This window comes from Grosmannia clavigera (genome assembly GCF_000143105.1).
Source record: "Grosmannia clavigera kw1407 unplaced genomic scaffold GCSC_140, whole genome shotgun sequence".
NCBI lineage: Eukaryota > Fungi > Ascomycota > Sordariomycetes > Ophiostomatales > Ophiostomataceae > Leptographium > Leptographium clavigerum.
The window spans coordinates 2,415,415-2,427,803 of NW_014040801.1; the positions used below are offsets into that span (position 1 = coordinate 2,415,415).

A 12,389-nucleotide genomic window follows, 5' to 3' on the forward strand; every position below is an offset into this window, starting at 1 on the left:
TGTGAGTTCAAACAATACGGGGAATAGGACGTGGGTTGCCCCAGTTGGTCTGTCAAATGTAACACGAAAGAAGTAGACATATTGCCTTACTGAGAGGCAAATCACATGATCTACACTTATAAACAGAGCCACTGCAGATAGCTGAGCAACAAGGCTCAGCAGATAGGTTGGGTTTGCGATACCGTCTTCCATTTGGACTATCATTGCTAATGATTGCCGGGGATTGCCGAAAGGCTGCCGGGAGATTAGCAGTAGTTACATGTACGGAGTGGTATCAACGCTAATGTCAATCACAACCATTAATCGAATCCTTCGGAGCATCCGATAATTTATAGCTTACGATGTTGACAACGGATGATAAGCGGCCGAGTGGAGTATTTTGCCGTCCACCACGGCAGCTTGCCTGATGGTCTTAAGTACAATGACATACCAGCACGGAGCACAGGACACCGAGCATCCTCGCCTCATCGTCTATAAGAGAAAGTGGGATCACCTATCAAATGTCTATTTCTTACAGATTTTTGTAGCTCTCATGGTCTCGTTAATGAGATATCCCAAACTCTGTTTTACGCTGGTAAATAGAAATGGTGCCGGAACCTAGGATTGTAGAATGCCTTGATCGGATCACCCAAGAAACAAGTAAGGGCTCTGCGACTCAGCGATTCGGGAGTCGAATTTGGGTCCCTGGATTCCGACATTCCTCCTGGCGCTGCTCGCGCTTTGAAGAGGTCGGACGTGCCGTTGACATTCTGCCTCAGGCCCTGGAGACCTTCAGGCCCAAGCACTCGCCATTCACTCAAGACTTGGGTTTATACTAGCCGTTATAGTTCAGGGCCATCAGTGGCATCTGGTCCGTAAGACAAAACTTTGGGCGGACCGTAATTTTGGCACCACGCAGAGCTGTCTGGAGATATACGCCACAATCTATGACATAAGCTGATGGCCTGGGCAAGAGATGTTCAATCACCTTGGTTTGAAGCCAATGTACTGTAACACTAACGTGATGATGTTCCGCCAACGGATTGCCTATGACGCATGGGGTCACCGTACTATCTGCCTCAGACACTACGTAAGATAGAGACTAAATCTCGTAAGCCAATTGAGGCAAGGATGAGATGGTCTTGTTAGTTATAGTGTTAAGACTGGTAGTAAAAGTTATCCCTACACTTTCAAGTGGGGTTCTGTATTAGAAACATAACGGCAGGAATAAGAGGCGAATAATTCTATCTAATCCGTGATTTAGTAGCAAAAACGAATATCAGCCTTTGCAATCCATCGCCCGTGTTGCCATCTGCTCGATCACCCTGGCCTGCTTCAGCTGTAGTAACCACCGTGCAGTCCCCTCATGTGCTTGTAGCAGTCGTCGCTTTTCTCGAAGGTAGCCAGACACAACCAGCAAAAGTGTACTTTACACTGAGAGCAGTTCATGTGGTTGCATCCGTCTCTCTTCTCGATGGCGACGCTACAGTTTGGACAGTCCTGGAGGCCGAGCGCTGCCTTTGCCTTGCGCATCTCGGCGTCTTCGGCGGCCAGCCGGACGGCACACGGCCTCTTCGGATGGGCCGCATGGCAGAGCCTGCAGGTGCTGGCGCGACAGCTGCGGCAGGTGAAGACGTTGGCGGCGTCGCTGGTGCCGATCGAAGCAGCTGAAGCAGCCGATCCGGCGCGATAGATATGCGTGCAGTCCGGCGTGGGGCAGTTGCGCAGCTCCTGGGCGTGGCGCCGCACGTACGCATCCAGCGAGGCGGCCAGCACGTCCTCGAGCGTGTCCGAGGCCAGGTTGGCGTGCAGCTCAGCCAAGGACACATGATTCCGGCAGCGACCGGCGTCACCGATGCACAGGATAGCGCCGCTGGTGGCGCCGGCGGCACAGAAGTTGGTAAAGCAGTCGGCGCAGTAGATGTGGCCACACGCCAGACTGATCGGCCTATCGGCCTCGGTCACCTCGCCGAGACAGATGGGACACTCGCCATCGACAGCGGCACTCCTGCTGCTGCTGGCCTGTCGGCCTGCCACCAGTCGCAGCGCCGTGGCGTGATCGGCCGCGCTGCCCATGACGATGAGGTTTCGGCTGCCGGTCGGCTGGACATCGATGATGGCCTTGCCGCGGCCTAGATATCGCTGCAGCTCGTGCAGACCGCCCGTGATGACCCAGCGAAAGCCGTCGTCGCTGAGGCGGACCGTGTGAACGTCAGACGAGGAAGAGGACGCGAAGTCGGTCATGAGGGCGCGCACGGCATTGACGATGTGCTCGTACTCAACCTCAGGCCCGAACACACGCAGCTGGCGGCTACGCACGTCGCGCATGAGCAAAACGCCGTAGTCGGGCTCGAAGAGGGTGAGTCGGGCCACCTGGGGGCTGCTGGCATTGCGGAAGGCGTCAGACCAGACATCGATGCCGTTGCAGCGCAGCACATCGCCGGCGACGATGCGGTCGGCGGCGTCCTTGATCTGAGCCACGGCATCGCGGTCCTTGCCCTCAAACTTGACGATGCGGAAGAGCCGGTGCGGCGACATGACGGCGAGACGGACAAACAGAGGATCCCAGGCCTGCAGCTGCTTCTTTCCCTTCTGTCCGATCAGCCCGTTCAGCCGCTCCTTGACGGCCCCGTAGATGCGTGTGGATACGCGGATGCTGACCGAGAAGATCGGCTCGACGTTGAGTCGCAGCCTGGAGTCGCCAAAGGGCAGTGGCTCGCTCTGCAGCGACGACACCGCTTCACGAGCATGGGCTTCGTCTTCAAAGGTCACAAATGCTCGCTCGTACCGCCCACCGGCTCCCTCTCGCTTGTTCCACGACTCCAGCGGCCCAATGGCGGTGAACATGGACATGACCATGGTCGTGTCCATGTCCGGGACTGACTCGTAGCTGGGCTCACCCAACACTACGTCTATCGGACGATCACGTTCTCCTAATGCCACTGAGATCACGCTGCCGGTGTCGACCTTTGGTCCCAGTCCGTGCAGGACGACGATGCACTCGCGCTTCCCCTGCGCCTGAATGTGAGCTTTGCCGGTCGTTGGCCCCAACACGTCCCGGTAGGCTCTGGCTTCGTACGCTTTCTTGACTCGCTTAGCAGCTTCGCGGTCGCTGTAGCGCAGGCGGGCAGTACGTTCAGGCCGCAGCCACGAACACTGCACGCGCCGACCGTCGATGCGGTTCATGCTGAGGCCTGGAGGCGTGGGCACAGCGATCTGCACAACCCCGATGGCCCTGATGGCCTTGTTCTTGCACGTGCTCAATATCGTGCACATCCTCTGCGCAAAGGCTGGGTCCTCAACCTTGACGATGGCATCGTACGTGTCTTTGCTTGGGGGTTCCCGCGACGGCATCAGTCGCACCTCGTCGCGCGTCACCATGATGTTCAAGTCGCCGAGCATCTTCTCGACCGAGGTGCCGACCGGCACGTTGCTGAGACGCACGGCGCTGAAGTCGGATGGCAGCGACACATGGGGCACCATGGCGCCAGGGACAAACTCCACCCATGCGCCACGTAGCTCGCGCGTCCAGTTCACTGCCGGCATCTCCATCTCGTTCTTTTGAGACGAAGAGACACCATTTTTGGGGCCATGGCCACCGCCCTCTCTGGCTTCCCGGGCGATGACGGCCGGGTCGTGGGAAAACCGACAGGACGAACCTTGCCAGCAGCCACGGCCGCTCGCGTGGAAGCGGCAGGGCCTCTTGCTCTTAGTCTGCTGGGGCGGCCAATGAAAGACGGGGCGCGCAACACTGGCGGGCTCGGGACGCGGCGGAGGTGGTGGAGGTGGTGGAGGCGCTTGGGCGCTGAAGAGGTTCCCCATACCGAAATATTCGGAGCTGACAGCGATCGGGATAGAGAAGAGGTACAAGATAATGATAAGCACAAAGTATACCGCAAGAAAGATTGCACAAATCAAGAGAAAACTATAAAGGAGAAGAATCAAGGAAAGAAGCAGGAAGGAAAGCAGAATGAGATCCAACATTCAGTCGGACGAGAAACACTCTGGTCAAATGTTTCAGAACCGTGCCCAGTCCAACGAGCAGCTCGGTAGACGAACAGAAAAAGCGTGTAGAGCTCAAAAAAGAAGCAATATGCGTTGTGCGTGGTCACTTTGTCTCTTATTGCTCACCGTCTGCCGAAAGTCTCAGTTCAATCCCGAAAAAGGCAGACAAATCCAGAAACAGACGCGAGTTCTCCCGCATTCCGGAAAACGAAAAGGGTCTTCTCCCAGTATTTATCCCACGACCCCGCCTTTGGTCGCGGACTTTCGTACGAATGATTGGGCAAGGCCGGCCAACGATCTGCCTGTGAGTGCACGTAAGCATGGAAGTGATCGCACGTTACGCCCGAAACAATGCTCTCGTCTCGGCAAGGTCTGATAGGCTACAGGTAGGTAATGTATCAGAAAATTCTCCATCCACCTGCCCAGTTTCTTCTTGCTTGGACATAGATATGCAGAAAGAAGATACAACCCAGAAAGTCCGTAGGCATCTCCAAGCAGCGACACAATTTCCAAAGTTGTATATATAGACTTTGTGGATTTTTTTTAGTACCCGACTACTAGTCACGCGATCCAGATCCGCAGCACATAAAGCGCAGGAACACGCACATCAGATCCAACGAACATTGTCTAGCCTCCTGAACACTGCCTGTAGTTGACCGTAGAGCCTTGAGAAGTGAAGGCCCCTGTTCAGACCCCGTACTGGCTCGTAGTTGGCGGTGTCGGATAGGTGTACGTGAAAAAGACGTCCTGGAGCCGTTGTACCAGATCGGCGTCCATTTCTACCATGACATTCTTAAACCGAGACCGCACCAATATCCGCGTCATGATCTCGACCTTATCGTCATCATCAAAGTCCTGATGGCTGAAAACGCCCTGCCTGTGCATCTGCTTGTCGACTACCAGCTTCTCCATGGTCACAGCCAGCTTCTCGACCTCAGAGAGACCTGATGCAAGTCAGCTTTCAATTTTCGACTGAAGCCAGATCGTTCATTGACTTACCGCAATTTCTTATACGGCCTGTACGGTTAGCCAGCAATGCTAAGATATGCTTTCTGCACTTGTTACTCACCTGGTGTCTCTAGGGCATACTTCAGCAGAAACCTGTGTTGCATAGCAGCGCTTAAAAAGTCTCCGGCAGGCTGCCATAGATTCACATTCGATCTTTCGAGACTTGCTTCTGTAGTGACGGTTGCGTAAATTAGGAAGTTGAGCCGGTCCGGTCGCACATACGTCTTGACTAGTAGAGCCAATCTCTGTCAGCAAGTGAAGCAAACGGCACGGGGCAGCATTGCACAGACGCACCTGCCGCAAAAATGTTTTCGGGGCCGTCTCGGAAACGGGGATTTCCCAACATCTCAACCATAGGATTTCCCCTCTTAAAGGCGTGCTTGGGGTCCGACAATTGGAGCCGGGTGCGCTTCATGTACAACCAGAATCGCGATGGCGGTGTTCGCAGGTATGCCTCAAAAAGTATGATACGATTTCGCAAGCGAATGGCTTCGTCAACTCCTGCCACGAGGCTCCACGAGTCTAGCTTGATGCGTAGCTTCATCATCAAGCCCGACTGGTGTACGTCAGTGTCAAAGCTGTCAAACGCAATGTCACCGTCTCTGAAGTCTTTGTACGTTGAGAAGAAGGAATTCTCCACGTCGCCATCCAAATGCGATTCCATGTATTCATGAAACATTCTGCGAGTCTCTCTCTGCTTTCCAAAGTCAAGAAAGGGTGTAGGCTGTATCGGCGTCCAGGCGGCTTTTTTCGTGCAACCCATAGTCTTCATGAGTTCTTCCAGCCTTTGCAGATGCTGGCCCAGGGCAGCAGTGCCCATGACGTATTTTGGCTGCGTCAAGTACCACTCCAATGTGCACAAGAAAGCCTTTTCCGTGCCGAAGACGATGCGTGAACAGGTGTATGTGTTCTCTAGCAGGACCTTGTTGATCTTGTTTACGTGGTCTGTCCCTAGGCTAAAAATGCGAAAGTAGAATTTGTCTTTCTTTGAGAGCTTGCCGGTGAAGTCGCTATTGAATATGAATCTGCCGCCGATGAGTTCAGAGTAGCTGTTTTGGGGCTTTGCAATGGGCAGGTCCTCCAGAACTGACTTGGTACCCTCGCCGAAGACGTCTTCCACAGCTGCATAGTGATTCCTTTCCCGTTGGCGGCGCAAAACAGGATCGCTGTCCTCTTCCGGCACCGGGAGCAGAGAGCTTCGCAGAACGAGAATCAGCTTGCTAGAAATGGGACCAAACTCGTGCAAGTTGACGTATGCGGTCGGAGTTATTTCTTTCGTATGAATGTCCTGAGCGAAGCTGTTTGGACCTTCAAAGATGTTGTAGCTGTTGTCCGTCAAGATAAACTCATCGTTGTAGCATTTTGGGGGGTGCATATGGACATGTACATGCCGTCGACGTGCATAATAAACCACACTGCGTCGAGCCTGTACATCTTCTGCATGAGCTCGGCCTTCCAATCTCGCTCCGGGTCCATGTCAAGCTCCATGATCAGCTTCAGGCTTCGTAGCCAGATCTCGAACGGCCGCGTAAAATTGTTCTTGCGCATGTACTTTTGGAACTCTTCCTTGTCATCGGCGCAGTAGCTTTCAATATCCTCGTGCGAAAAGCGGGTGTAAAACGTGGGGCCGCGAAACTTGAGCAGAAACAGAAACTTTCTCAACAGATCCCGCTCTGGGCGCATGAGGCTGACTACTTTGGCGCCATCGTCGTATGCCTTGGTGATGCGACGGAAAACTCTCTGGGCCTCTCCTTCGATATGTGCAAACTTCTTCTCCACCTCGTTCTGCTCCGCCTTGATCGTCTTCAAATTATCACGGTACATATCTGGCAGACCTAGGATGCGATTGACAGGGCTCTCGTCGATTGCATAGGGCGTAAGCTGCATGTTCACGTTGTTGACCACTTTGTCACCCGGGTATCTCTTCAGGTTGCCCTTGTCGCAGCTGGCGACATGCTTCTTGCTCTTCTTCTTCCTTTTGCCTTTCCCATCTCCAACGTCTGTGCCTGGGTCGACGGGAGGCTCAAAGTTGTGCGCAAAGTTTCGTAAGAGAAAAAATTGCGGCACAAAGTGCTGGTATTGCGAGCCCGACGTCATTGCTGATACTTGTAGCTTGTAAAGTATGCGGTCTGGTTCTACAACGCCACGGTTTCTATTCAGACACAGTTACCAACAGCACAAATCTTCTCTTATATATACGGATCTCTGTAGGTCTCCGTGGTCTACGTAGGCCTCTCAGCCCGACCTACATACACATGCGTTCATGCCTAAAGCCGTGTGTAGGCCTCCCAATATCCACCAATGAGCAACATCTCTACGGAGTAGATGTACCTTCAGATACCACCTTCCGGTAGTATTGGCGGCTTGAGGCAATGTGCATGAAAGTATAGGTGGTCGATGTGAAAGTTGTGCAGCTGCCCATATTTAGCCCGGCTCGTGCCATTTTGTTTTTTGAGTTTGTCAACCCCCTCATTTTCATCCACTTCAAGACCTCATTGCCTACAGCCCGTTACAATCACATCGCCAACCAAGATGACACCTGGGGGCAGTATCGCACAAGCACGATGCATGCGTCGTTGTGTCGTGCGTCCACACGGTACTGCCTCCAGGTGCGGTTCCATTATTGTCTCCTCATCTGCAAAACACCGACGCGAATGTCCAAGGCGCCAGTGTGTTTCCCCCCCCGGTGTCTGTGTCTGCTTACATAGACTTTTTGCTGATGCCAACTACCAGATATGACTTTCAGATTGCTTGCACCAGCGACGATCAGCGCCAACCGTTAGAGAATTTGGAAGACAATCAGAGGGACGCATATTTGCTAGGTGTAGCTACATGCTACGGACTGCCTCAAGTATCGGGTCACTCTGCATGTCCTACGATCTCACGATGCGCCGCACTGATCGTAGCTGGCATGGCATCTGTTGACAGTATTGTGCGTCTTCGGACTCGAAGACAGCAGGACCCGGATATTGTCGTAAAAAGGTGTTCTATTGTTTAGTCCGTGACCAAGACCAAGCAATAATGCTTTACAATTACAAGCTCGCATCAACGCACAAAAATTTACAATCTCAGAAACTCAGGATGAACGCAGACCCCTTTCTAGAGGCGTGTCCAGAACGGACGGGAACACCGCCAGCAATACCGCCAGTACCGCCCATACCTGCCGGGTTCGGCCCAGTTCGCATAGAGAGCGGATGTTCCAATGACGTCCAGGGGATGGACAGTGCTTTTGATCCAGAAACTTCGGAATTCACCCACAGCTATTACGGGGTTGAAGACTGCAACGCCAACTCCGGTCCTCTCGGGCAAGATAATTACAATGTCCCATGGGAGACCAGCGATATACTGTCTTCTTTTGGGTCCCCCTACCCCATCGTTGCAGACGGGATGGACTTTGACGACTTCTTCGTCAATACTGATGAGACCCTACCTAGACTGGGAACCTGCCATTGGTATATACCCGGACGCTTCTGTGTCTCCTACTCTTTCGACGCCCTCGGAAGACACGTTTACTTCTTCATTATCTTCGATGTTAGGCAGTCCTGTGGAGTTGCCCACAAAGGCGGTGCTGTCCCAGAAAAACGAGCGACCAGTCCGGCGCTCAATAAGAAAGAAAAACGGATCACTGAAAAAGTATGTGTTGACCGGCAATGCAAGACTCAAGCTTCTAACAGGATAATAGGCGTGAAATCCGCCAGAATGAAAGACCGGAAAAGTGCAAAGTGTGTGGACTGGGCCACCCCTACAAGCGAGAACTAGATGAGCACATGCGTGTTCACCATCCGGACCTAGTGAAAGGGATGCTAGATATCAGTCCCTCGGTCTGTCCCGACTGCGGAACGACCATTTCAAAGGGCAACATGGCTAGGCATCGACGAGCTTGTAAGGGGAAATATAGAAGTTGCTGCTGAAATTTCTCCATTGTTGTAATTCATTTTACTGTATTTCGTTTTTCGCGATCGTGCCATGACCTCAAATATTTACATAACAGACAAGTTGTGTCTAAAGTCGTTACAAATCACCCAAGCTATCAAATTCCAGGCCTAGTATCAGTAAGCCTGCCACATACATAGGAACTTCAATGCTCCTCTGCCTGGTAGCTTATATAATGACTATCTAGACCCGGCTATCTTACCATTTCTAGGGTATAGAAAGGCAAACAACTCAGGAGTTTTCCTACGATATGTATATTCCGTCACTTTGCAAGTGGCCAGTAACAACTAGTCACAATTGGTTTGCCTGTATAATGTCTTCCGGTCGGAAAGCCACACTAATGTCATCTACGATGATATGCCTCTAGGCAACCGGTGGCCATGACCGAAGGGATCATCTCAAGGACGCCGCCGACTTTGGACAGTGGGAGAAGGTTACTGTCTCGGGGATAAAAGGGGGATAAAAGGAGGCAGATCCTGTGGGCTTGTGGAGCTTTCACGGATACCCGCACTGGGTTTTGTAATAGAAGCTAGAAGTTTTGGCCCACAGAGATCTTACTCTGTGCATAAATTGATAAAAGCATAGATACCAGACACATTTTGATGAAAATGAACCTTGTGTTCGAATGTGACCTTTCGTCTGACCTTTCGATGACAACGCTATCCTGACAAACAGATGGTGCCGCAGATGCCGATTCAGCCTGATGGTGATCCGATTTAGGGGATCATCCGCTTTTCTGTAGCGTAGCGACGGTGGCATGCACCTCGTATTTGCAAGCGCTTCCAACGCCTCCCTGGCAATTTCCCGCGTGTCTATGCGCTGGGTGGGGAAGAGCTGTTTCGAAACGCAATTCGAAACTGGGATACGAGCACGACACCAGATAGCTCCCCGTAATAGGTTGGACGCTTCTCGTACAAATAAGGTGAGAACTCTCTTTCATCTGATCCAGTGCGACTTGTTTTCACCTCACTATCGCTTCCAATACTTCCACACCAAACATTTCCACCCTATTCTGCACTCGATTCGCCATGACTTCCTTGATCCGTCTCATTCTGGCCGCTGCGGTGGTTTCCACTGTCACAGCAGCTCCTGCCACCACGCTGATCGACACAGATGCTCCTGACTTTGAGATCGGCAGTCGAGACGTTTTAGCCGCCCGCCAAAGCCCAAATTACAACCAAGATTACACGACCGGCAACACTGTCAGTTATACGGCAGCCAGTGATGGCTACTCGGTCAGCTTTACGGGTGCCTCCGATTTTGTTGTCGGAAAGGGCTGGTCGAAGGGAACAAACAGGTAATGCTTTGCCATCAACACGTTGCCTGCGCATCTGTCCTAACGTTTGCTGTTCGTACAGGAGCATCACTTTCAGTGGCAGCACCACGGCCTCTTCGGGCACTGTGCTTCTCGCTGTCTACGGCTGGTCCAAGAATCCTCTGATTGAGTACTACGTCCAGGAATACAGCAACGGCGCTGGTGCTGCGCAGGGCGAGAAGGTCGGTTCGTACACGAGCGATGGCAGCACGTACGAGATCTGGAAGCACCAGCAGGTCAACCAGCCGTCCATCGTGAGCTCGTCGTCCACGTTCTGGCAGTACATTTCTGTACGCCAGAACCAGCGAACCAGCAGCGGCACCGTCACGGTGGCCAACCATTTTGCGGCCTGGGCGAAGAACGGACTGGACCTGGGCACCCTAGACTACCAGGTGATGGCCACGGAGGGATGGAACAAGGCGACCGGCAGCTCCCACTACACCCTGAGCTCGTCTTAGTACGGTGCTGATTCAGTGAAGAGAGAAAAGGAGTGGCCAGTGTTCATTGTACAAATTCGCATGTAAACATTTATCCCCCATTCGGGCAGTTGTGTCCTGTATATCTTGAAGCAGCATGAAGTTCATTGTGTATCAACCAAGGTAATATCTTGAGTCTTTACTCCGTGCGTGTGTACTTTGCAACCACATGCCTGACACAGTGTGGATGTATTAGGATATACATGAAAAATTGCTTAGATAATGTCTACTGACAATGACTATTGACTACTGACTACTGACTACTCAATAAGACTATCTGAGCCTCAAAGCAATCTTGTCTGCCAATTCTCACCCCAATCAACGCGTGAGAATGGAAAGCATAGTCGTGTTTTCTCTTTGGACCGTGCACGTATGCCACAACCTAGTCGTGCGGCTTTGGCGGGCCTGGCATCCATCGCGGCAGAGTCCCACGTGCGTGCTCGAACGGCTGCCGGCCGAGCTGATCATCGACATGGACGACTATTTCTCTTCGCAAAGCCGAATACTTCTCTCTCGGACTTGCCGCTCTCTGCGAGCGATGCTGACGAACACGGACGACTTCTACACTGTCGGCTGCTCATCGCGTGCAGAGCGTGCCGAATTTCTCTACCTTGTCGCCCGCGATATTCCTGATCGTTGGCTGTGCGATGCATGCATGGCTCTCCACGAAGTGACGGTGTCTGATACACCTCCTTGCAAGAATACCCGGCACTGCAAATTGTATAAAGATTCTTATGATTATGCACGAAAACCGGCTCTTGCTCCTGTGAACTACCGACACGTTCAACTCGCCCTCAAATACAGCCGGATGAAGGATGGCATATCCCGCTACCACCGACATCATCTGGCAAAGCTGCTGGAGCCGTTTTCCTACACGAAGACGGTCTGTCTTCGGGCATACTCCAGCATATTTTGGGCCCGGTGTGAATCGTATCCCAAAGTTGCCATGGCCCCGGACGGCGGACAACATTACCTGCTGCTCACGATTGTTTCGCTCCGCAGGCCTCGCAACCTAGAAGATGCACTCGGAAGGACCGGCAGCGTCAATATCTGCCCACACCAGAGGACAGACAGTCGAGATAAGAAGGAGATTGAGGACTTTAAAAACGAGTACCATGACAACGACCGGGGGCCCATCTCTGATGGTACCTGGCAACCAGACATCGATTTGGCTTTGTATGACATGTTACAGATGGCACGGGGTCGAGGCAGGAGCAATGGCAGCAGAAGTAGCAGCAGCGGTCACAGAAAAAGCCGAACTCGAAGTGGTTGCTACGATGAAGTTTGCGGCAGCTGCTTACTCTGCACTACGGACTATTCCTTCCGGCTGATGCCTCAGAGCATTGAGCTTCGTGTCTGGCAAGATCTTGGGCCGGAGGGCGCTCCCAGTAACAGTCAATGGCAGATGCATATTTCGGAGAAATATTTTTACCACGAGAATGACCGAGGTGACGCATACGACGAGTGGTCGTCTATTGCAGCTGTGCACCGTGTCGACGGAAGTGTGCGGCAACTGTACGAGAGCGATATGAGCGATAGGGGCGCATAGACAGTCGATAGATAGGACTCGATATAGTCTAAAAATACACACTCGTCGGACTTACAGTGCGCAGATGTGGGGCACTGGATATATTTTGACATCTTCCGAACCGAAAATCGACAAGCCATCTGGC

General features: G+C 52.6%; 4 protein-coding genes across 4 annotated transcripts; 2 read left to right on the plus strand and 2 right to left on the minus strand.

The window, feature by feature from the left end:
- Window positions 1–1,314: 1,314 nt before the first annotated feature.
- On the minus strand, window positions 1,315–3,801 carry CMQ_662 (uncharacterized protein; the record flags this gene model as incomplete). Its single annotated transcript, XM_014317741.1, has 1 exon — window positions 1,315–3,801. One exon carries the CDS (start codon window positions 3,799–3,801, stop codon window positions 1,315–1,317), a length of 2,487 nt encoding a protein of 828 aa, XP_014173216.1.
- Window positions 3,802–4,671: 870 nt separating this feature from the next.
- Window positions 4,672–7,089, minus strand: CMQ_1304 (uncharacterized protein; the record flags this gene model as incomplete). Its single annotated transcript, XM_014318383.1, has 4 exons — window positions 4,672–4,928; window positions 5,054–5,221; window positions 5,287–6,317; window positions 6,374–7,089. The coding sequence occupies 4 exons, from the start codon at window positions 7,087–7,089 to the stop codon at window positions 4,672–4,674; spliced, it is 2,172 nt and encodes a 723-aa protein (XP_014173858.1).
- Window positions 7,090–9,953: 2,864 nt separating this feature from the next.
- CMQ_378 (beta-xylanase 1) lies at window positions 9,954–10,698 on the plus strand (the record flags this gene model as incomplete). The annotated part of the gene is made up of 2 exons (XM_014317457.1): window positions 9,954–10,222; window positions 10,284–10,698. 2 exons carry the CDS (start codon window positions 9,954–9,956, stop codon window positions 10,696–10,698), a joined length of 684 nt encoding a protein of 227 aa, XP_014172932.1.
- A 349-nt stretch (window positions 10,699–11,047) lies between these two features.
- Window positions 11,048–12,265, plus strand: CMQ_866 (uncharacterized protein; the record flags this gene model as incomplete). Its single annotated transcript, XM_014317945.1, has 1 exon — window positions 11,048–12,265. One exon carries the CDS (start codon window positions 11,048–11,050, stop codon window positions 12,263–12,265), a length of 1,218 nt encoding a protein of 405 aa, XP_014173420.1.
- Window positions 12,266–12,389: the final 124 nt, after the last annotated feature.